Source organism: Chamaea fasciata, unplaced genomic scaffold (genome assembly GCF_029207755.1).
Source record: "Chamaea fasciata isolate MVZ Bird 193981 ecotype frontalis unplaced genomic scaffold, bChaFas1.0.hap1 SCAF_3, whole genome shotgun sequence".
NCBI lineage: Eukaryota > Metazoa > Chordata > Aves > Passeriformes > Sylviidae > Chamaea > Chamaea fasciata.
Window position 1 is genome coordinate 111,031,708 of NW_027094088.1, and position 23,415 is coordinate 111,055,122.

A 23,415-nucleotide genomic window follows, 5' to 3' on the forward strand; every position below is an offset into this window, starting at 1 on the left:
CGCCGCCGCGCGCTCCCGCCGCCCCCCCCAACCCGCCGCTTAACCGGGCGCGGGCGGGGCAGCGCTAGCCCCGCCCCGTAGCCAATCACAGCGTTCGGCACATCGCTCGGTGGGGCGGGCGCGGCGCCGATTGGAGAAGAGGCGCTCGCACCAGGGCAGCACCAGCCAATAGGAAGGCGGCACGGCTGGTGTGACGGCCGGCGGCGGGCGCTGATTGGCGGAGGCGCGCGTCGGCACAGGCGGAGCGGGAAGGAGTCGGCGGCCCCGAACCCGTCAGCGGGAGCGTGAGGGCAGCGGCGCTGCCATGGAGTCACGGGAGAGTTGGGGTGGGAAGGGAGCTTGAAGACCTTCCAGTTCCATCCCCTTGCCATGGACAGGGACACCTATCACTATCCCAGGCTGCTCCAACCTGACCTTGGACAGTTGCAGGGATGGAGGAGCCACAGCTTCTCTGGGAATTCTGGGTCGAATTCCTTCCCAATATCCCATCTAACCCTGTACTCTAGCAATAGGAATCCATTCCCCCTTGCCCAAAGTTCCTCTCCAGCCCTCTTGAGCCCCTTTAGGCACTGGAAGGGGCTCTAAGGTCTCCCTGGAGCCTTCTCCAACCTGGACACCCCCAGCTCTGAGCCTGTCTCCACAGCAGAGGTGCTTCAGCCCTCAGAGCATCTCCATGGCCTCCTCTGGACTTGCTTCAAGAGTCCACATCCTTCCTGTGCTGAGAACCCAACACAGACCCAGCTCCATCCTCATCCTTCAAAGTGCAAGATTCAGCTTTTGGGGTTCTTTTTCATGAGTGGTTTTCCTCCAGAAGCTGGGCTTTGATCATCATTGTGGGTCCCTTCCAACTCTGGATATTCTGTGATTCTTTGTTTTGGAAGAACACTTTGTCAACATCCTGCAGAAGGGACATTAGCGACGTTCTTTGGCCCCATAACCCCATTAATTGGTTTATTCGGCAATCCCATAACATGCAACCACTCAAAGGCGTTGCAGTTCATAGGGGAGAGGCTGTGCAAATCTTGCCTAGGAATCAGCTGCCTACAATGGAGGTGTTTACCTCCAGCATTCCCAGCTGATTTGCAATCCATCTTTAAATCCAGTTCCCATTAATGAGAACACTTATCCAGCTAAGGAAAATCACTGGTACCACAGGCAGCACCAAAGAGCTGTTAGCCAATTCCAGGCAGCTGGAATTTCTATGTACACCCCAGTTTTTAACCAAGAAACTGCCAGGAAGGACACACTTGAGATGAACATCACCAATTCTAATTCCAGCTTTTATTTTTTTGCTCAAGTCAAGAACTTACTATTAAAATAAACTCAAATCCAGGGAGAGAGGACAGCAGCACTTCCCACCTAGTGTACAGAGACACAGCTCTATTTCCAAACCTTTCTGCTTTCAGGTTTCCTTGGAGATCCTGAGTTTTATGCAACACTGTCACACCCTGTATTTTTTTATTATTATTATTTTTACAGTGAGATGTGGAATTGGCAGTTTGCCACAAAGCTGAAGCCTGTGGGTGCAGAGATGAGCTCCACCAAGCACTGCTGACGTATATTTTGTATATGTTGATGTGGAAGGAGGGAGCTGTTCCTGTCAGATCTGACATAGAGAACAGCCCCTCCTGTTTAACCACACCCAATCACAGCCCAGCACGCAAATACACAGCTCCAGACAGAGAGGCAGGATTATTTAATTCCTAATTAATCAAGCTGCTTAGGCAGAGGGATATCCTCTGTTTTGCTGACTCCTCCAGGGTCAAGGGACTGGGTCACTTCAGACCACAGCAATCTGCTGCTCAACCCTTTGCACTTCCCATCCACTGCCACCTGAACAGGGCAACCAAAACACCTCAGAACTGGTCAAACACTTTACACTGCTGTGCCATTATGACAAAAAAACAAACAAACAAAAAAAAAAAACCACCACAACAACAACAAAAAACACAACACGAACAGCCACTTTTTCCTTTCTGCAGCCATTCAGGGGACTTGGGACTTCCACTGAGCACTGAACTGTGCCAGCTCCCTAAGGCCCAAACTCAACAGCCTCAAAGAAACCACAGAGACCTTCTAGGACAATGAAGAGCATAGATCAGAGACCACCCTGCAGAACAGGTCACTCAGTGACTGGGGAAGGGTCCCCATCCCCTGGCAGCACCGCAGGCTGGCACTGAGGGCACCACCACGTAACTCTCTTGAAGCCACCCGAGGGTCCAAAAGTGCCCTTCATCAGGGGATGCCCCAGGGGACACTGCTCCTTCTGGTACACCTGGGGGTGCAGCCCTTGGCCACTCAGTTTGTTGTGCAGCCACTCAGAGCTGAACTGAATGGCACAGTCCAGCAGACGCTCCAGATCTGAGAGAGCCAAGAGGGAGCCTGGTGTTAACGGGTGGATCCTGGCCAGGTACAAGATCTCGTTCTTAATGATGTTCCCTGGAAGGGGTCAGAAACAAGGAGACAGTATATTTCTAAATCAAGGTAATGCAGGCTGCTGGCTCCAACCTGTGGTTTCTGCCTCAAAGATCACAGCCAGCAACACCATTCCCTGTACCAGAGGTGGCATCCAAAGAGTAGGCTTAGAGCTGGGATTGGAATGGAAGAGGTTCTCTTCCCTCTGCCATTGTTACAGACCTTGAAGATGACCACATGCCTTCAGCTGGATCAACCACAAGCTCTTAGACTAAAGAGAAAACTGCCCAGATATGCACTTCTCCATCTGTAGACACCCCACCCACCTTCCTCCATTTCTCCTACCCCTGTTCCCTGGAACTCACCCAGCCCTGAAAAATATCTCTGGTCTAGGAGGGTGTAGCAGATGGGATCAGGTGCACAGAGGGCATGCAGCGCCCGGCCACGGTGGAATTCCACAGACAGGATGTCAGAGGCAGGATCAGCCCTTGGAGAGGAGCACCAGAGCATCCGGCAGTTGTAGAAAACAAGGAAGCCTCCGCTCTCAAAGTGCAGAACCAGCCTGGGAGAAGCAGGGAAGTTGGAGTCTCTCATCAGAAATATCTCTGAACTACTTGTTATACTCTGCAGCTGGCCACTGTCTCAAGGCAAGGTGGCACCTTTAGTGATTGCAGCCATGAAGCCTGGTGGTGAGCCCACACAACTGGTGGAGAGTTTTTGCTTTTGCTACCCTGTGACCTTGGATGACTAAGCCTCCAGCAGGACAGTCCACAAATCAGAGAAATGGATGTTAAAAGTAGCACAAAAAAACTGTTTAAAAATACTTGTATACAACGTCATCCTTCAAATAATTATAGAATGGTTTGGGTTGGAAAAGAACCCAAAGATTATCTTGGGCCACCCTCTGCCATGGGCAGGGACACCTTCCACTACCCCAGGTTGATCCAAGCCCTGTCCAACCTGGCCTTGGACACTTCCAGGGATGGGACACTCACAGCTTCTCTGGGAGGCTCTTCCCCCTTGCTCTGTACAATTCCAGTGGGATACAGGACACAAACCATAGCCATGTTTTCAATTCACTGCTGCCTGCAACAGCATAACTCCAGCCTGTGATTCCAGGTTTGAAGGCTTTTTCAAAAATACATAATTGGGAGAAACTGGCATTTTTAGGGGATGATTCAGCTGGGCATCCTAAAACTTCTCTCTTCAAGAGAAAAATCTTAGCAGAGCTGGTACTATTATCCCCAAGCAATTGCATCCTACAATTCCACTGCAGATTCTCTGGTTGAACACATCCCACATTCACTCATGCCTTAAAAATTATCAGAGAAAAATCAAGGCTAAGAGCATTCCCATGCAGAGATTGGTCTGGGAGAAAAGAGAAGAGGAAATACCTGGGCACAGGATCCTTCCAGTCCCCCCTTTTATTGGCTCTGTTTGCCCTCGAGAACTCGTTTGCCCGAACACTGCCGAACATGCCAAAGTGGATGCGCAGCCAATTGCCCCGACCCTCTGCTGCCTCTGGAGCTTCAGATCTTGAGTGCTGGGGCTCCTGCAGCTCCTCATCCTGGGAACTGGGATGTGGAGCACCAACCTGTCCTTGCTGTCCCTGGGCAGCCCCACAAGCCTCTCTTTGCAGTGCTGTCTCTTCTGCAGTTGGTCCAAAGGGACCTTCAGCTGCCACAAATGCCAGGTACAAGTTCTTTCCATGAACCTGAGAAAAGAGGTGGGATGTGCTGATGATTCATAAAGGATCAAAGCATTCTAGAAAGACTTGGGTTAAAAGCTCATCTCATTCCAAGCCCCCAGCCATAGGCAGGGACAACCTCCACTAGACCAGGCTGCTCAGCCCTCATCCAACCTGACTGAACACTTCCAGGGATAAAACCTCTGGCTGTTTCCATACAAGTGGCTTACTTTCTACAACCTCTATTAGAGGGCACATCAGCCCACACTGATCATGGGATTGATCAGCATCCAAGCCATTCCCATCAGAGCTGGGGTGATCCTTGCAGATTCCTTTCTTTGCCTGCCTGAAGCACGAGGTGTTCAGATGCCACTCAATTCTGCATCCCTCCCAGGGGCTTCCGTCAGGGCCACCAGGACACACACTCAGGGGTTTGAAATTTGTCATCACTGCTTCTGATTCATCTTCCCACTTTCTGCTATGTGCATTTCATGCTTTTGATTTTGCTTCCCACCTTTAATCAGAGGTGAGGCTGCACCAGGGTTTGGCCAGTCAGGTCCAAATCATCATCGGGGGGTGTCAGGCCAGTGAAGCCCCAGCAGGACCGACCCAGTGTGACTTCTGACAAGTACCCACAGCACAGACACCTGAACTTAGCCAGGTGAAACCCTCAGGGAAACATTCACAGGTTCTGCACCTTCTTTCACCCAGATGTGGGACAATGGCAACTTCCCTCAGACTTGTCATGGATCTGTAAATTCAACTGTAGCACAGCTCACCTGGGAGTCCTGGAGCCTCAGGGCATTCAGGTCATTCACACTGAGCTTCCTGCTGCTTCCCCCCACCTTGGCCACCACTTGTCCCACAAAAGGGGAAGTCAGCAGCTGGAACTTCCTCACTGACGGGCCCTCTGGCATCTCCAGCAGCAGCTGCAAAGGGATTAGCAGGTCCTTGTCACACTCTGCCCTAGACTTGAAAGGAAGCTGCAACTCAGAAATACACAAAACACTCTCCTGACTTTCCTCAAGTTCCTGTGGCAAAGTCCATGAAGATAAATAGGACCAGGAAGGCGGAGGAGTTTCCATCCTAGTGGATATATATAATTTAATCCAACACAGCCCTGAACAACATACTCTAATGGCAGTTTTCATTCTACAAGCAGGAATTTGGCCTGGGGAATCTCCCGAAGTCCTTTTTTCCTGGGGTAGTGGAAGGTTTCCCTGCTCACATCAGGGAGGTTGGAAGTAGATGATCTTTAAGATCCCTTCAACTCATTCCATTGTGAGTGTCATCATGCAGCAGCTACAGGATGGCCAGGGTCTCAGGCCCAGCCAGCATGGGTTTAGGAGAGGTAGGTCATGTTTGACCAATCTGATCTCCTTTTATGACCAGGTGACCCACCTGGTGGATGCAGGAAGGGCTGTGGATGTTGTCTATTTGGACTTTAGCAAGGCTTTTGACACTGTCTCCCACAGTATACTCCTGGAAAAGCTGGCAGCCCAGGGCTTGGACAGGAGCACTCTTTGCTGGGTTAGGAACTGGCTGGATGGCCAGGCCCAGAGAGTGGTGGTGAATGGTGCTGTATCCAGCTGGCGGCCAGTCACCAGTGGTGTTCCTCAGGGGTCTGTGCTGGGACCAGCTCTGTTCAATATTTTCACTGATGACATGGATGAGGGTATCGAATCTTTCATTAGTAAATTTGCAGATGACACTAAGCTGGGAGCGTGTGTCGACCGCTTGGAAGACAGGATGGCTCTGCAGAGAGATTTGGAACAGTTGGGTCAATGGGCAGAGTCCAACAAAATGAAGTTTAATGAGTCCAAGTGTCGAGTCCTTCACTTTGGCCACAATAACCCCCTGCAGCGTTATAGGCTGGGGATGGTGTGGCTGGACAGTGCCCAGGAGGAAAGGGACCTGGGGGTTTTGGTCAGCAGCCAGCTGAACATGAGCCAAGAGTGTGCCCAGGTAGCCAAGAGGGCCAATAGCATCCTGGCCTGTATCAGGAATGGTGTGGCCAGCAGAAGCAGGGAGGTCATTCTTCCCCTGTACTTGGCACTGGTGAGGTCACACCTTGAGTATTGTGTCCAGTTCTGGTCCCCTCAGTTTAGGAAGGACGTTGAGATGCTTGAATGTGTCTAGAGAAGGGCAACAAAGTTGGTGAAGGACTTGGAAAACAAGCCATATGAAGAATGACTGAGGGATCTGGGGTTGTTTAGCCTGGAGAAAAGGAGACTCAGAGGTGACCTTATCACTCTACAACTTCCTGAAGGGTAGTTGTAGACAGCTGGGGGTTGGTCTCTTTCTCCAGGCAGCATCTGACAGAACAAGAGGGCACAATCTCAAGCTGCGTCAAGGGAAATATAGGTTGGATATTAGGAAGAAGTTTTTCACAGAAAGAGTGATTAAATACTGGAATAGTCTGCCTGGGGAGGTGGTGGAATCACCATCCCTGGATGTGTTTAAAAGGAAACTGGATGTTAGGGCTGGGTTGGACTCACTGATCTTGAAGGTCTCTTCCAACCTACACATTCTGTGATTCTGTGATTTTATTAGTGACCCAGAAGCAGCACAGGCCAGTGACCCATCTTTTTTCCCAATACGCCATGGGAAGTGCTGCTCCCATGGACAGATCAGCCCTGGAATTGGAACATCTCCACCCCTTGCTTTACCCACTGCTTGCCCCACTGACTCCAATGGCATGGAACCAGTCGGGGAGCATTCCTACACTCTGCTAACACCATCTGGGAGCAGAAGGCTCTGGATGAGGGGGAGATGAAGCAGCACCATCCTGCAGTTCCTTCCAGGAAGTCACACCAACACATAAGGAGTTATTTCTGGCATGAAGCCCCAGTCACTTGCAGTTCTTCTGAGGACTTCTGCTGGCTGTGGGTGTACCAAGAAAGCTCAGTTTGGCTTTCATCCACAGCACCCATTCTCCCTGCAGACTAATCCCAGAGACCAACACTGATCAGAGGCTCAGCTTCAAGCTCCACAGCACTCAGTACAGGGCTCTGAAGCACCTGGCACAGCTCTGAGACAGCTTGATGAAAAAATCAACAGCAATCCTGGGGACCCCCACCAGAAGAGCCATTCCTACCTCTGGTCACCCATTCCTGTGCTGCAGGACAAACCAAGTCACTTTTGGAAGGGCTCAAGAGGAAAACATGTTAGGGAAAGTTAATTTAATGTCTTAGATCCAGGTACAGATATTAAGTGGTCATCAAAATTAGATTTAACAAGGGTAAAAGAATGAGCTTTAGTCCTCTGCCATCAAGGACATGTGATGATTATTCACAGGTTTGCTCAAGATTTTTTTATCAGAAAAATCTGCGCATTTTCTTGAGCAAGTGACAGCTAAAGAAACGTGCCTGCTGCCAAAGGCACCAGCAGCAGTTTGATTCCCTGGAAATAGCTGGACACAGGTCACCCAAGGAGTCTACCCTGACTATCCAGGCACTGGCTTCATGTCAGGCAGCATGGATTGAGCCCCAGGACAGCTCGTACAGCCCAGAGCTCATATCCCAAGGAAGTTCATCACCTGCAGAGCTCTAACTGCTGCTAAGTCAGTTCTCCACAGGCTCTTTGTGAGAGACTGGAAGCATTGGGAGCTCTGTAAGGTATTAATGCTCACACTGCCCCAGCTGTAACCTGTCTGACAGCAAAGGAACACTCCTCCTCAAGAGGAAAGACTGCCCTGTTCGCCAGCACATCAGGACCACCAGCATCTGTCTTCCTTATCACATGTACCTCCTTATTTCATGTTTTTATTCTAGACCCACTCAGTCTCAAGCATTTCTGCCTCCAAGGAGAAAGAGGAGGAAAGCCATCCTCCCCAGCCCTCTGCAAAGCATGACACCCATCTCACCATGAGCATGATCACCTGAGCTGCTACCTCTGCAGGTCTGGGGCAGGGAGCCAGGCCTCCAGGAAAAATCCTCCCCCTGTACGGGCTCATTCCCAGTCCTCGTGCCCAGAAAAAAAGCCCAGCACCCACAGCAGAACCAAGCAAGGACAAGGCTCATACAGCTCACTCCAGCTCTGCCTGCATCCCCACAGTGTCATCCTGCACCCAGGGACTGCAGGAAGGCCCCCTGTAACCTTACACCCCTGGGCAAGGCTCCTGCAGGGGCCGGAAGGCACAGCTCTGACCCACCACATGCAGTCACGAGGGTGCAGAACTCTCCATCTTCCCACATTCAGCCAATGTCTCATCCATTTCCAGCCATCCTAAGAAAACAGGAACTGAGTTCCCACCCCATTCTCACCCACATCGCCCTAGGGCAGTGAAGGCACCCGCTGCTTTCCCCCAAGCCCCACATTCCTGCATCCAGCTCTCACCCACTCCTCTCCCCAGGCTCACCCTGTGCATCCATTTGGGGAGCAGGCTGGGCAGCCCTCCCCTCCCTCCTTCATTACCTCCCCTCTATCCCTCACAGCCCTTCCTCTGCCCCCAGCCACCTCCCACAGCACCGCTACCCACCCTCAACACGGCCTCCTACAGCTGAACCCCTTCCAACCAGCACCTTTTATAAGGGTGGAAGATCCTCCCTCCCCAAATAGCAGGGGAGCTCCCCAGTTAGCTGCTGGAGAAGCGATGGGCGGGTTCCAGGTGCTGACCTCACTCACCCCACCGGCTGTACCGGTCTGGGAACTGGTTGGACTGGGAAAGCTGGGCAGTGCCTGGCAGGGTGATTGGGTGCTTAGAGCACGGCTGTGCCCCTACAGAGTGGGCGGTGGCTGAACACAGCCAGTGATTACAACCAGATTTTGGCTCGAGGGTGTTGTCTCTGAGTTCAGCTGGAAGCTTTCAGGCTGAACAAGTAAAACTTGGTGAGAAGACCAAAAAGCGAAGTTATGATGGTTTTTAAGTGCCCCCAAGGGCTTTTCAAAATTTAGTGAGAAGACCAAAAAGCTTAGTCATAATGGTTTTTAACTGCCCCCAAGGGTTTTCGCCTCTCTGCTGTGCTCCAGGCGTTACCAGCACTGGGGCTTTTCCTAAATGATACTAAAATCATAGTCATAGACTAGTTTGGGTTGGAAGGGACCTTAGAGATCATCCAGTTCCACCTCTCTGCTATGGGCAGGGACACTTTCTATTAGAACAGGTTGCGACAAGCCCTGTCCAGCCTGGCTTTGAATTGCTCCAAGCTGGGTCTGTCAGCTCTTGAGTTTTTCATCCTGTGTAGGCCATCCCAAATCTTATGTATAGGAGGGGGCTCTGTGTGGCTCTGGGGCCTGGAAGCAACATTGATTCTCCTGCAATGACTCATTGCTTGGGAATTCCCAGATCTAGGCCATTAATTTACCAAAGGTTTTGGTTCTCATTAATAATCTTTTATATAGGAATTTTATATAGGACAAGGAGTAATGGGTGCAAGTTGAAGGAGGGGGAATTTAGATTAGATATTGGGAAGAAATTATTAACTTTGAGGGTGGTGAGACACTGGAACATGTTGCCCAATGTGGTTGTGGCTGCCCCTGGATCCCTGGAAGTGTCAAAGGCCAGGTTCAATAAGGCCTTGAGCGACCTGGTCTAGTGGAAGGTGTCCCTGCTCATGGCAGGGGGTGGGACTAGATGAGCTTTAAGGTTCCTTCCAACCCCTTAACATTCTATGGTTTGGAAAAACATTTCCACCATGAGGATGGTCAGACACTGAACAGGAACTCAGAGAGGTGGTGGGATTTCCCTCCTGGGGTATGTTCAAAACTTGACTGAACAGGGCTCTGAGAAACCTGATCTCATCTTTTCTGACTTTAAATTCCCTGTAATTCTTTCTTTGTGAGCTCTCTGAGACAGGACCCACTTCACCATTTCTTCTCCAGGTGCATTTCGTGTTTTCAGTATTTCATCATTTACCCCCCACCCTCTCCAAGAAGCCTATGAGGGTAGACAGAATCAAGCAGAAACCTTCTGGTTTTATTATCATTGTTTTATTTCCATTAGTTCTAAAGGTGTAGAAGTTACGTGGATTGGTAGCCATACTACTTCATAATAGATATTTTTTTACATCTTTAAATAATTACAGCTTGTTCAGTTGGTTGGTTTCCCTCTCCCCCTTACAAATAAGTGTCTGTTTCCATGAGACCTTCCCAGGTGACCTGGGAAGCTTCAAACTTTATACATGGGGAGAAAAAAAAAAAAGGCAAAACAAAACACCACCCCTGACATAGTCACAGCTTCAATGTTAGATTGAGACTTGTTGATTGGTTTTAAAGCTCTCTTGCAATATTCCCGAGCTCCTCCTGATTGCATCCTCTCCATCCAAGCCCATAAGATTGCAAGTGATCTGTGGACCTTGTCTGATAAATTTTCAAAGAATAACTGAAGTGGATCAACATACTGCACTTCCACAAAGAGCAAAGACATTTGGAAGTGGTTAAATGACCTCTCTAGCCTCCCTGCCCTGGTTCTCATCTGCCATCTCACTTTGGTGGCCTCTGGGCCAGTGCCAAGGTCTGGTTTTGGCACAACCAAACCTGTAAACCCTTCAGCATCAAAATTTTCCTGATTAGGGATGATCTCAAGGGGAACAAATCCCACAAATTCATTTTTAAATGTGCTGAAGGGTTTTGCAGGAGTGGGCCCTTCCCTCTTGCTCCTCAGGGAAGGGATAGTTCTCGGTCCTGTATTTGTGTAGGACCTGGTATGGATTTCACTAGGTTCCCCAGCAATAAAAGCAATAATAAAACCAATAATTACTTTGCCTTAATGGGTCTCTAATAATTGTACATAATTCATTACCAAAGCAGGCTTTAACTGCCTTCCCCATCACAAGCAGGAAGGCAGAGCTCAGGTGGAACCTGGAATTTTGTAATTTGCTCCTCTTGCTGGAAGGAACTGAGTGTCCTGAAAGTGGCGGCACTTTAATCCTCTTGTCCTGTGAGTATCCCTTGGTCTGTCACCTCCGGAGTTTGCCATCCTGCATTGGCCATCCCAGCTCCTACCTGCAAGTCGTGGCTCAGTGATTCCTGGGCTTGGAGATAACTTTCAGCCTCCCACAATGACTCCTTCCACGGGAGTCCCCAAGTGTGAGCAATTAATTTGCCAGTGATTCTTGGAAAAACATTTCCAGCATGAGGGTAGTCAAACACTGTGTGGTGGTTTCAAGTTCACCAATCTAAGTCTATCTTGGATGCCCCTATTTCTGCAGCCTGATCTACCTGCTCGTTGTTTCAGTGCTCCTCATCTCTAATTGGGTTTTGCCACAGATTTCTTCAATCAATGCAAAACCAGCACACACTGGAACAGAAACCCAGAGAGGTGGTGGGATTTCCATTCTTGGGAATATTCAAAAGTTACCTGAAGAGGGCCTTGAGATACCTGATCTCATCCCTTCTGAGCTAAATTATTCTGTAATATTATCATTAGAAGCTCTGAAGAAGGGGACCCATCAATTTTGGTGTGTTTGTACCCCACCTGAAATGATGATGCTGCATCTTGAGATCAGTCTCTCATCATCCTGATATCAGTGTTGGCCTGAAAAAGACAAAATCTCTTGGGCCAACAGCAGCTCTACAACAGTTTTGGGTGATTGAAAAGAACCACAGAACCTGGTGTATCCAAACTTCTGCTTCTGTTGCAGAAAGGGGGACAAAAGAGCTAATTTCTACCCCTAAAGAGTTGTCCTCTACCCCTAAAGCTGCCCTCATGGCCCCCAGAGCTTCACCTTTTGAAAGCAGATTTCTTGTTCTGTTAGCAGGGACTTGTAAATGCTCCTCACTCTGAAGAATTGTTTTTCAGGCTTTGAGGAAGGCTAAAATCCAGTTCATAAATCTCTACCAAGGAGACATAAGGCAGGTATGTTCTGCAGGGATTTTTCCTTCTGGCATTATAAGCAGAGTTCTTTCTGGCATCTCTGAGTGGGTTCTAAGGGCAGGAGGAAAAATCCACTGGGGAATTTGGCTTTGAGGGAAGGAGGAGGAGCACAGAAATAGGGAAGGGAAGGTAGACAGAACCACTGTGAGCCTCCAGATGGAAAAAGAAATTAGGGTGTGGTTGGTCTGGACTTTTAATCCTCTCCACGAGGCTCCACTCCCTCTTGGGCTTTCCAGAGTAGTTCTGGATATCTCAAAAGCTGGCATGAGCCACGTGGCATTCTGTAGTGCAGGCTGCTGTGTTATGGCCAGGAATTCACAGCCAGATCCCAGGAGAGCTCGATTGCCATTTACAAAGGGATTTACTTCAAGGAGAAGTTTGGTTAAAGATCTTCCTACCAATGGAGAAACACCTTTGTGTTTTCACCTCAAATTTGTATTTTTCACTGCTATTTCTGGCCTCTTCTCTAAAGCCTAGCAGATCTGAACAAAATCACAGAATTTAATTTCTTTTTATTCATGTTCCATGAATGTCTTTCCTTCATCTGTATTTAGCACTAATGAGGCTAAGCACTGCATTAGCTCTGCAAGACAGAGTGGGAACTGGTGCAAACACCACCCACCTGTTCCCATGGCATCATTGCCATGGTATTTTTCTCTAGGGAGTGTGGAGGCTCTGTCACCCCTCCAAAACCCTGCAAATCTGAGCTGTGGAGAGAAAAGGGAATACAGGAGGGTCTGGGACTCTCCAGTTATGACCAGTCCAGTTGAATCCTTCTCCTCAGAGAAGCTTTTATACCACCGTGAGGAAAAGGGTGAGTTCAAACAAAGACAACATGGTGTCATTCATTTTGCTTCAAACCTGTCCATAGCTCTCCTCTTCACCAAGCCACGTGCCTTAGTTTGTGTTTAACATTCCCACATTCTTTGAGGGAATATTAAACAGTGGGAGACAGAGGGTTGCACAACCCCCCTTAGAGATTTTTCACTTGGAATTTCTGTACTCGAGTTCTGGATGTGGGGAGGAAAAGAAAGGAGCTGGGAAGGCAAGAAGGGAAACAGAGCTTGGGAGCAGACAGAAACTAGAGTGAAGAATCTTGCAGGATGAGGTCTCCCAGGAACTCTCTGAGTGGACAGGCAAAGCTGTCCTTCCATGGAAATGTTGATGCAGAAGTCATGGGAATCATCTGGTGAAGCACTTGAACTGCCCAGGGGAGCTGTGGTGTCTGCAGTGCTGGAGTCTGAGTTTGTTAAACCAGAGGCAGAGCAGTCAGGGCTGGATTAGGCAGGACTGATCCCTTTGGGAAAAGGGAATGAGTCAATGGGCTCCTAGCATCTCTTCCAACTACATTTGCCAGGATTCCCTGGTAGCTGAGAGCCTTATGGGCAAGCAAACAGTCGAGTCTTGTTTGATGGAGTTGTGCTTCTCTTGCAGGCAAGCAAGTCTGTGCACATGCTTGATAAAGAAAATGGCCTCTGCCACCTGAATGAAGCCACTGCTCGCTGCAAAAAGTGAAATCCTGAAGGACTAGAGGTGGGAAATGGTCACGAGCCAGCTGTTAGGGGGAAAGTGGGCACTCACAGTACACCCAAAAATAAGTGACAGTCAGATTTCACCAGTGGCATCCAAACCAACATAAAAATAGGCAAAATAATTAAATTATCTGTCTGAAAAGCAATGGCACAGCAGCATTAGAGGAGCATCTTTCACTTGCTGTGCTCTTGAATCATCTCTAAGCCTGGCTTGTTGCCATCCATCAGGGAAGAGCTCAGCCATTTCCTCCAGGATTTGATGACCAGCATGGGTCTCATCTACCTTCTTCCAGAAGGCTCTTTCTTCCAAAATCCCCCTTTGACTTTGGACAGACCTACTCCAGGCTCAGCCAACAACCTTTCGGAAACATAGTCCCATGATTTTGTGGTGATAAATAGGAAAGGAGTTACTATTAAATACAGACATTCATGAGCTTTCCAGACCATCTAGAAAAATGAAGACAATGCTCTACATGTGTGAGCTGAGGAGGAAGAGGGATGTCTCTTCTTTTCTCTGCCCTACATCATATCAAATCCACTAAAGCCACTAAAGAATCTCTAGTGAAGTCTGTTCAGCAAACTGTCATGGAACTGGCTCCATTTGGTGAAAGATCACTGAATTTGGGTCATGAGAAGACAGTGGCATTTTCTTCTGTTCGGGAAAAGAATGGGTGGTGACAGAAGTGTCTCTGCTCCACCATTGTCTGAGTCTTAAAATGCCAGATATTGTTAAATAAAACTCAAGAACTGTGTCCATCTCTGTGTTTCTGGCTGTTTCATAGTAAGTGGTGACAGTCAAATATAGAGGCTCATTTAAAGTGGGGAAAAAAGGCTTCAAATCCTTGAGTTGCTCTGAGATTTGAGTCTTCTCTGTTCATTTCATAAGAGCTTCCCTACACCTCAGGTAAGTTCTCTTTACCTCTTTGCTGGAACATCTCATGAGGAGAGAGAAGGCAGGAGGGCAGGAGAGGTGGAGACAACATTGACTTGATGATTACATGGCATCTTCTTCATCTCTCAAGCGTATCAGCCTGGAGTTCACAGGGAAAGGGCCAGGTTATGCAGTTATGATGTCCCCATGGTTCTCAGCCAGCACCAGGCTGTTCCAGGAGTCCTGTTTGGAGCTGGTTTGGGGAGACTGGCTCATGGCGGACTGGTAAGCCTGGGGAGAAAGCTTCAGAGCTGAGATCGCAGGGTGAATGGATGATCCATGTCCGGACATGGCAGAGACTGAGAATGCCTATGGAAAAAGGAGAATGCTGTGAAAAAACCTTCATACCGTAGAGGAACCATATGAATCCCTTCAGTGTGGGCTGGTGCTGGTGTAAAAATATGTCTGGATTTGCTCAAGGGCTGGAGATTGCAGCCTATGTGGGATACTTTGGGCAGGCTCTTTCCTTGTCTCTCCCTTTCCTTCTAATTCTACAAACACTAAACAATTTGGGTTTGAAGAGACCTTAAAGATCATCTCGTTCCCATCCCCTGCCATGAACAGCAACACCTTCCACTGTCCCAGGCTGCTCCAAGCCCCATCCAACCTGACCCTGGACACTTCCAGGGATCCAGGGGCAGCCACAGCTTCTCTGGCCACCTTGTTCCAGGGCCTCAGCACCCTCACACGGAACAACTCCTTCCCAATATCCAATCTAAACCTGCTCTCTTTCGGTTTGAAGCCATTCCTCTTTGTTCTAGCACTCCAGACCCTTGTAAATAGTCTCTCTCCATTTTTTCCTGAAGCCTCCCTTCAGGTGCTTGTCTTTAAGTACCTAAGTAAAGTTTTGAGGATGTTCTCCCCATGTCTACCATCCCATTTCGCTTTTTTTTTTTTTTTTTTTCCCCCCACTGCCAGCACCTCCCCTCTGTACCTGAGAAACGGGGCTGGGGTGCCCATAGTGAGATGAGAGCCCGGGTTCTGTTTTGATGGGGCGCATTTCCTCGGTGGTCGTGGTGCTGCTGCTGCTGCTGCTGCTGGAGCTGGTGGTCGGGGTAAGACTTTCGCTGCTGGATGGGCCTGGGAGAAACCAGAGGGTAAAACAGGCTCTTTCCGAAGACCTTTCATCACAGAGCTGTGTTCACTCACCCAGAAGTTAGTGTGGTAAAAATGAATTTTAAAAATAGTTGGAAGGGTATTCAGGTATTGAGACATACCCCACTTTTTATAAATTGGCCTGTTTTGTCTCTAATCTCTAATTTGAGGGCACTGTGTTCAGAAATACAAGTGCACACACAAATACACATAATAAAATAAATTCCTTCATTCAACACTTACCCGCGGGTGCCTTTGTTTTGTTAAGGTTCTTAGGCTTGCGTTTCCTCGTCTGAATTCCCTCTTTTCTCATGGCTAAAGGCCTTGGGACCTGTGGATCCAAATAGAAAGGCACATCAGTTTCTTAATGTCCTTAAGATCATCTAAGAGAACATAATTCCAGTTCTAACTTGTGGTTGAACTGGTTTAATTGAAAGTGACAATAAGATGGAGCCCAAATTCCCTGGTCAAGAGAGATTCAAGATGTGCATCCAAATGGGAATAAGAAGGCAGATCACACCATGGATTGCGTGTTTTAGGGCCAGAAGGGAACTATAGCTCTGTTTTTTCTTCTGGCTTGGATTTTTTACTGAGGTGCCTGAATTTATGTAGGAATAATCTGGGCCTGGTTTTATTAGGTTTTAAGACTTATTTGCAAAGGGGACCTAATTAGTGAGTGAGAAATACCCAGCATGCACACCCCCTTGCAGATATAAACGTGATTAACCTTGACGGGGACTAAACCCAAAAGGACAGCAGGAAAAACATCTCCAGGAGAGCACAGAGGTGTGTAAAGAACCCATGCCCCAGCCTGGTGCTGTGAACACCCTTCCCACAGCAAGGATTTACCCCGTGGAGCTTCATGTAGAGCCCGCAGGCGTTGCAGACGGGCTCCCCCTCAGCGTTCCTGCGCCAGAGCGTGGTGGTCGTCGTGTGGCAGTTGGCACAGGAGAGCCCAACGCGGCGGGATGCTGACTGTGGGGACAGCAGAGCAAGGAAACATGGTCAGCCCTGCAGTGCCCTCACCCGCAGCACCCCACATCCCAACCAGCTCGCTCCAACAGGCTTCCTCGGGGTTCCCTCTCCTCCTGCCTCTCTTATTCCTCTGGCTTTTTCTCTTTCTGCCCCTCTGCAGTTGCCCTACTGCCTCTTCTGCCCCTCTTGTCTTTCCACTGACTCCAGGAGGTCTCAGTTTTCATGGGCCATCTCGGCACCAGAGACATGAAATAGAATCGCTAAGGTTGGAAAAGATCTCCAGGATCATTGAGTCCAACCTGTGACCAATCACCACCTTGTCAACCAGCCCAGCGCACTGAGTGCCACGGCCAGACCTTCCTTGGACACCTCCAGGGATGGGGACTCCAACACCTCCCTGGGCAGCCCCTGCCAATGCCTGACCACTGTTTCAGTGAAGAAATTCTTCTTGATGTCCAGCATGAACCTCTCCTAGCACAGCTTGAGGCCGTTTCCTCTCTTCCTGTCCCTGTTTTCTGGCAGCAGAGCCCAACCCAGTCCTGTCAGGGAGTTGTGGAGGGGCAGTCCCCACTGAGCCTCCTTTCTCCAGAATCCCACATCACCTGAACAGAGCCCCAGATTTCCAGCAGCTCTAGTGGCAGCTTAGAGACTCCCTGCATGTGTACACACCTACACTAAGGTGTCTGGATCTCAGACCATCCTGCCTTTTCCAGCTCCCAAGCCAAGCCCTTCCAGGCATCGTGGCTATCCCAAAAAAATGTTATCAATACCATAAATGTTACATATTCCTTGCTGGCTTTGTGCTTTGTTGCTCATAGACAGACCTCAAGGGGAAGATAAAAAAAAAAAAAAAGAGAAGCTTCCAGCAGCATTTTCCTCCTCTTGATAAAGAGGGATAATTAATAGGAAGTCTCACTAATGAATTAGTGCAGGGAGCAGAGAGGAAGTTCCTTTTGTGGATGAACTGGTTTGGTCAGGCTCAGAAGGCAACTGTGAGAAAGCAACGGGCTTGAAGCTATATAAAAAACAAGTTTTGAGCTGGGAAGTAGAGTGGGAGGTGGAGGAAGAAAAAATCACATCCTCCACACCTGCCTGACCCTTCTAAAGCTCAGGCCTCAGAGGCCAGTGCATGAGAGTGGGAAGGTCCCGTGTGCCGGGGTCAGATCCTGCCGGGATCACTCGGTGTCTGGAAAGGCGTTTCACAAGAGGGCGCTCGGTGCCCGTGGCTGCTGGCAGCGCTCAGGCTGCCGCTGTCACTTTGGTCACCCGCAGGGGACGGCTGGGTTTGGGCACAGACAGAGCTGAGCGATGCCAAGGGCTGGGCAGGGCTGGGCAGGGTGGGGATGGAGCCTCGTGGAAAACAAGTAGTGTGGAAACCTGGCTTTCAGGTGGCTGCTTTTAGCTTGAGTTCATGATCATGGAACTTTATGAAATCGTAGAATGTTGTAGGGTCATTGAATTTTAAGGGCTTAGAAGGGATCTTAAAGCTCATCTCGTCCCACTCCCCTGCCGGGGGCAGGGACTCCTTCACTAGACCAGGCTGCTTAAGGCCTTATCCAGCCTGGCTTTGAACACTCGCAGGGTTGGAGCATCCACAGCCTCCCTCGCTGGGTAACCTATTCCAGAGTCTCACCACCCTCACAGTAAAAAATTCTTCCTAGTATCTAACCTAAATTTCCCCTCTTTAAAGCTGGACCCATTGCTCCTTTCCTGTCACTCCAGTTCCTGATGACAAGTCATGGCTTCCCTGTAGGACCCTTCAGATACTGGAGGGTGCTGTGAGGTCTCCACAAGACCTTCTCTTCTCCAGGCTGAAGAGTCCTAACTTTCTCAGCCTGTCCTCATGGACTCTTGTCACTGGGGACACAGAGACCTTCCCAAAACCCCTCACCAAAACTAGCAAGGAGCAGCAGATTATCAACACGGAGCTCACAGAATCATGGAATGGTTTGGGTTGGGAGGGACTTTAAAGATCATCAAGTTTCATCCCCTGCCATGGGCAGAGACACCTTCCACTATCCCAGGTTGCTCCAAGCCCCATCCAGCCTGGCCATGGACACTTCCAGGGATCCAGGGGCAGCCACAGCTTCTCTGGCCAACCTGTGCAATGGTCTCAGCACCCTCACGGGGAAGAATTTCTTCCTAATATCCCATCTAAACCTGCTCTGTCAGTTTGAAACCATTCCCCCTTGTCCTGTCATCCTTGTAAATAGTCTCTCTCTGTCTTTCCTTTAGGCTTCCTTCAGGAAAGCTGCAATTAGGTCCACCCAAAACCTTCTCTTTTCCAGGCTGAACAATCCTGTTCCTGTCCCCCAGGTTCCTTGTGCATCCCAAAGCCTGACCCCACAGGCTTTGGGATGCCCTGACCTGCCCTGCAATGGGGGCTTCACCTCACCCAATGGATCTGGGAGCAGAATATTCAAAAAAAGTATCCAGAAAAGTCACCATGAAGTGAGGGACTCAACCAGCAGTGACAAGGGACTCCTGTGGCTAAGAGAAGATGGACTGGTACTGTGCTGGAACTGGAAAGAGTTGCCATTCCTCCAAATATACCTCCAGTGATACTAAAGCAAAGACTGACTTTTGCTGAACTGACACCACAAATCCCAAAATCACCCCGTGTCCTACAGCTCCTTCCACTGCCTGGCTGCGTGTCTGGAGAACTGCTCTGGGCAGTACTTGGAGTGTCCCAAGCATGAGAAAATCCGGCTTGTTTTGAAAGTCTGGGCAGATGAAGTTGAAACACCCCATCATCTCCAGCTGACCAAGATTTCTTTGCTTCCTCCTCACCCCAGGTGTGTGATCTTGACTCACCAGCCTCCTCTGGGGTTTGAACAGGGGCCGGTTGATGCCATTCATCTTGTGGTAGAGCCCGCAGGCGTTGCAGAGGTAGTGCCCCGTGCCGTCCCTCCTCCACAGCGGGGTGGACATGGCCCCACAGTTGACACATTCTCGCCCCTCTGAATAGTCATCAAAGAATTCTGCTGCCAGGATGGGAGAGAAGGGAAAAGACTCAGTTAATTAGGTGGCTGTACCTTTAATTGTGGCTCTGCTTCTCGGTTTAGCCCAGAAGGAACGTTTCAAGAAATCAAAAATATTCAGATTTTATAGGTGGCAAGAAACAGCTCTTAGTTCCCCAAGGAACCCCCCTTGGGATTATTGGGAAGAGGAACTCCTTTTCCTGCCATGCAGGCACTTCTGTGGCAGCAGGGATGTGCTGGGACACGGACACCAGGAGAGAGAAATAGAAACCTTTCCCTTCTGCTCTAAAATTATCCAGGTTTTGAGATTGGCCATAGCCAGGGCCAGCAGATCAGGGCAGGCAAACAACCCTGGTTACCATCAAGGCAGATTCTTGAGACCATGGATAAGCACAAACCCCACAGAGCAGAACTGCCCAGAGGTCAGGCAGCTGCATCTCAGCTGGGCAGGCAAAACCATTCCATGTGCCCTTCTCCCCATGGGAATGCTCCTCACCCAACCCCTCTGCTGGGGAGAATGTCTGGAGAGAGCCAAGGGGAGTTTCATGTGCCTTCACCCCATTCTCTGCACGGAAAACATCTCCTGAGTTACAGGAATGCACATGTACAACGTGAGGGCTCCCTGCCCAATGGATGGGGTTGGAAATGCATGGTCTTTAAGGTCCCTTCCAACCCAAACCATTCCATGGTTCTGGGATTCAAACCCCAGCTCAGGCTGACAGCCAGCAGGGATTGTTGGGAATTTATGTTTGTTAGAAGCTCAGCTTTTGATGGAAATCTGTATTGTGCTTGATGCCACACTCCACGGCTTGCTGCATTCACCCACTGCCTTCCTGGTACATCCTGCACTGGGGCTCAGCTGCAGCTGGGATGTGAGGAACAATTGGGCATGGAGTGATATAAAAAGGTGGAATGCATTTAAACTGACACAGGGCAGGGTTAGATCAGATGTTAGGAAAAAAAATTTTCCCTGTGAGGGTGGTGAGGCCCTGGCACAGGTTGCCCAGAGAAGCTGTGGCTGTTCCATCCCTGGAAGTGTCCAAGACCAGGTTGGATGGGGCTTGGAGCAACCTGGGAAGGTGGAAGGTGTCCCTGCCTGTGTCAGGGGCATGGAATGAGATGAACTCTAAATTCCCTTCCAACCCAGACCATTCTGTCACTCTCTGAACTGCCCTGGGCTGGGCCAGGCCAGTCCCTCTGGCTGTGGCAGGACCAGGAGGTTCAAAGGTCAGCACAACACAGCTCAAATGCATCATCGTTTGGAAAGACACAGCTCACTCCCCATTCCCTGCAAACCCTTAAAGAAACCAAGAACATCGCTGTGCTTTTTGCTCGTCCACCTGCTTTTTTACACAAAAATCTCAGCTTCCTGCTGGAAGACAAATGCTCCCCAAGGAGCTAAACCAACAAAATTTGGCTTCTTGCTGAGCTGTGCCTCAATCCCGTGTGGATCCTCTGATGTCTAGCAAGGGTTATGTTCAGACACGGCCTTATTTTTTCTTTTCCCCAGACTATTTTTGGAAAATCTGCAGGAAACTGCATAACCATGAAGTGGCCAAAGGACAAAAAAATTAATGAAGTGGCGCCAGTTAACAGAGACAAATATTCATGTGAGCCTAATTCTCCTTAGAAAATCTGGCTCAAAGTGGCAGGAGATTACACCGTGTGCCCATGGGGAAATGGTAGATAGCAGTAATTTATTGTACCTAAGCAGCTCTGGAGCCAGAAAAGCAGGAATCCAGCATTTTCCCAGCAGCTTAGGAAAATCTCATCACCCTGGAGCAATTCTGGTGGTTTCAAAAAGATGAGAATCCCTCCAGGCAATTTTTGTCCACATGGATTCAGTGATACCATAACCCTCACTTTCCCCCTTAAAATGACAATTGAGTCACAGCCAAGATCTAGATCAAATAAACTTCCTTAAAAAGAGACAGGATTGGAACAGCTGGTCAGGAAAGAACTCGTTTCCTTGAAAAATCTCAAGAAAGGAAAACATTTCACTTTTTTTTTTCGTCTTAGAAGTTGTTGAGGTTTTTGATTATAATTTTCCAAAGAAAAAGCCAAAGTATTTTCACAGTAATTTTTTTTTCCTGTAAAAAATCCCCTCTTCTTAGAAAGTAATTCAGTACAGAGTTGTGGACGTAATCCAGGGAGAATTTAGCAGAGCCGAGGTAATCAAAAGGTGACAGTTAAAACTTGAGTGATTTGAGTTGTGCCTGTGACTAATTACAAAATATTATCTTTCTTGGAGATTTTTCCACCAGGAAACCAAAATATGAAAGTTTTTAATCAAAGACAAAGGAGAAAATTCCTAACAGTCCCTCGGAAATATTAAGAATTAGGCTAGTTCTTGAATAAGAAGGTGCCTCAAAAAAATATCAAGCATGGATATATTTCTGATTTTAGAAAAATGTAAGTCTCCTATCTTCTGGCAATAAATAATTTGTTGCCAAATGTTGAATGTTATTTCCCAAGAGTGGGACACCCAGCTCCAGTGGCAGGTTATTTTCAGTGTTGGTTTCTCATTGACACCCAAAAGACCAGTGCAAACCTGCCTTGAGACCTGCTCCCCCTTTCCATCTGCATTTGACTGATACTCTTCCCTCTTTCTGTGGTGCCTTTGGGTTGGTTTTGGGTTTTTTTCCCAGTTTCCATGGTATGTGGACTGGAACGTCTCTCTCAACGGACTTCCATAAAATCACAGAATGGTTTGGGTAGGAAGAGACCTTAAAGCCCATCTCATTCCAGCCCCCTGCCATGGGCAGGGACATCTTAAACTATCCCAGGTTCCTCCAAGCCCCATCCAAACTTTCACTGGTTGAAGTTTTCAAAAGTCCTCTTCTGCTTCCGTGGCAATAACACTTGTGAGACTTTCCCCTCTCAGCTGCAGGCGAAGGTGATCCTTGTGAACGTTCATAAACAGGAATCACTGGTGTATGAGATGGGAAGGGACAGACTTTGCTCCCGGGGACACCGAGGCTCCACGCAATGGGTGGCTCTCCCTAATCACAGCCCTATCAGATGGGTGTGTCCCCTCGGGGCACCACCCAGTGCTGAGTCAGATGACACCGGCGGAGTGCAACCTCATTAAAAACATTCCTGCAGCCCCGACAGAGCAGGGAGAGTTCCTTGACCTAGGGAGGTACCACCTGGAGGAGAGATATCCTCACCTGCTTCAAAGAATGCTTTGGGATGGCATGGAAGGTGTCTTGGGAGCTACTGGATGTTGGCTTAGAGTTGATGATATGGGCTTGGTGCGTGTCATCATTTATTGCGTGTCATTTACTGCATGTTTGTTTGGGCCCTAAGGAAGTGGGAAACAAGGGATTGGATTTCTTTCTAGAACAAATTATATTTTTATAATTATTATTTTTGTATATATATAATGAATATATATGTATAAAATTTCACAGCATCTCTTAACTCCGGGATGGAGTTGCTGAGGGGAGCTTTCTGAGCTGTCCTTCTGGCCACACATGCCCCCTGCTCTGAAAAACCCTGAAGATCTACAGAGTAATGAGAAAGTGTCACCTGAACACCTGCAGCCTGCGCAGTTTGGTGTGGGTGGATGTTCAGAACCCAGGAAACCAAAATGTTCCCAGGGCTCAGAGCCCGTTGGACCTGGGATCCACCATCAGGCTGAGCTAAATTGGGCATAGAGGTCACCAGGCTTCAAATGCACTAATTGTTTAATTTGTCACTGTTATTAATAATGGGGGATTAAGGAGACTCCCCAAGAAAAAAGGAGCAAAGTGTTTCCTTGGCTTCTGGCTCAGGGCTGGAGCTCTAAATCCTGGCATTATGAGATCCCCTGACACTTATTCCTTGTACTTTGCAGCCGGGAAAGGAAACATTTTTTCAGGCAGCAAATGGCCCGAGCGGCTCACGGAGGGCCCTGAACAATGAGGGGGGAAGGAAAGGCTCCCCCAGTCCCACTCAGGGCAATAATTTCCGTTCTGTGGCACAGGAGCCGCTGCCTGATA

At 48.9% G+C, this 23,415-nt stretch overlaps 2 protein-coding genes across 5 annotated transcripts in view; both read right to left on the minus strand.

Annotated features, from left to right (window-relative positions):
• Positions 1-1,216: 1,216 nt before the first annotated feature.
• Positions 1,217-8,706, minus strand: NEIL2 (nei like DNA glycosylase 2). Of its 2 annotated transcripts, XM_066180599.1 has the most exons (5): positions 8,626-8,706; positions 4,882-5,031; positions 3,810-4,129; positions 2,781-2,977; positions 1,217-2,439 (listed from the first exon to the last, which is right to left on the minus strand). In XM_066180599.1, the coding sequence occupies exons 2-5, from the start codon at positions 5,017-5,019 to the stop codon at positions 2,123-2,125; spliced, it is 972 nt and encodes a 323-aa protein (XP_066036696.1). In that variant the 5' UTR covers positions 5,020-5,031; positions 8,626-8,706; the 3' UTR covers positions 1,217-2,122. The 2 variants fall into 2 exon arrangements, with proteins under 2 accessions (XP_066036696.1, XP_066036695.1); XM_066180598.1 differs by lacking the exon at positions 8,626-8,706 and having other exon boundaries at positions 4,882-5,042.
• Positions 8,707-10,023: 1,317 nt separating this feature from the next.
• The window catches only part of GATA4 (GATA binding protein 4), a 28,798-nt gene continuing 15,406 nt past the window's right edge, over positions 10,024-23,415 (minus strand). For 2 of the 3 annotated variants that reach the window (XM_066180108.1, XM_066180106.1), the window contains 5 exons: positions 19,266-19,435; positions 16,326-16,451; positions 15,720-15,807; positions 15,316-15,461; positions 10,024-14,690 (listed from right to left, as the gene is read on the minus strand). In XM_066180108.1, coding sequence (XP_066036205.1) covers positions 14,508-14,690; positions 15,316-15,461; positions 15,720-15,807; positions 16,326-16,451; positions 19,266-19,435 — 713 coding nt within the window. In that variant the 3' untranslated portion in view covers positions 10,024-14,507. The remainder of the gene's footprint in view (positions 14,691-15,315; positions 15,462-15,719; positions 15,808-16,325; positions 16,452-19,265; positions 19,436-23,415) is intronic. The other variant, XM_066180107.1, reaches the window with a different exon arrangement.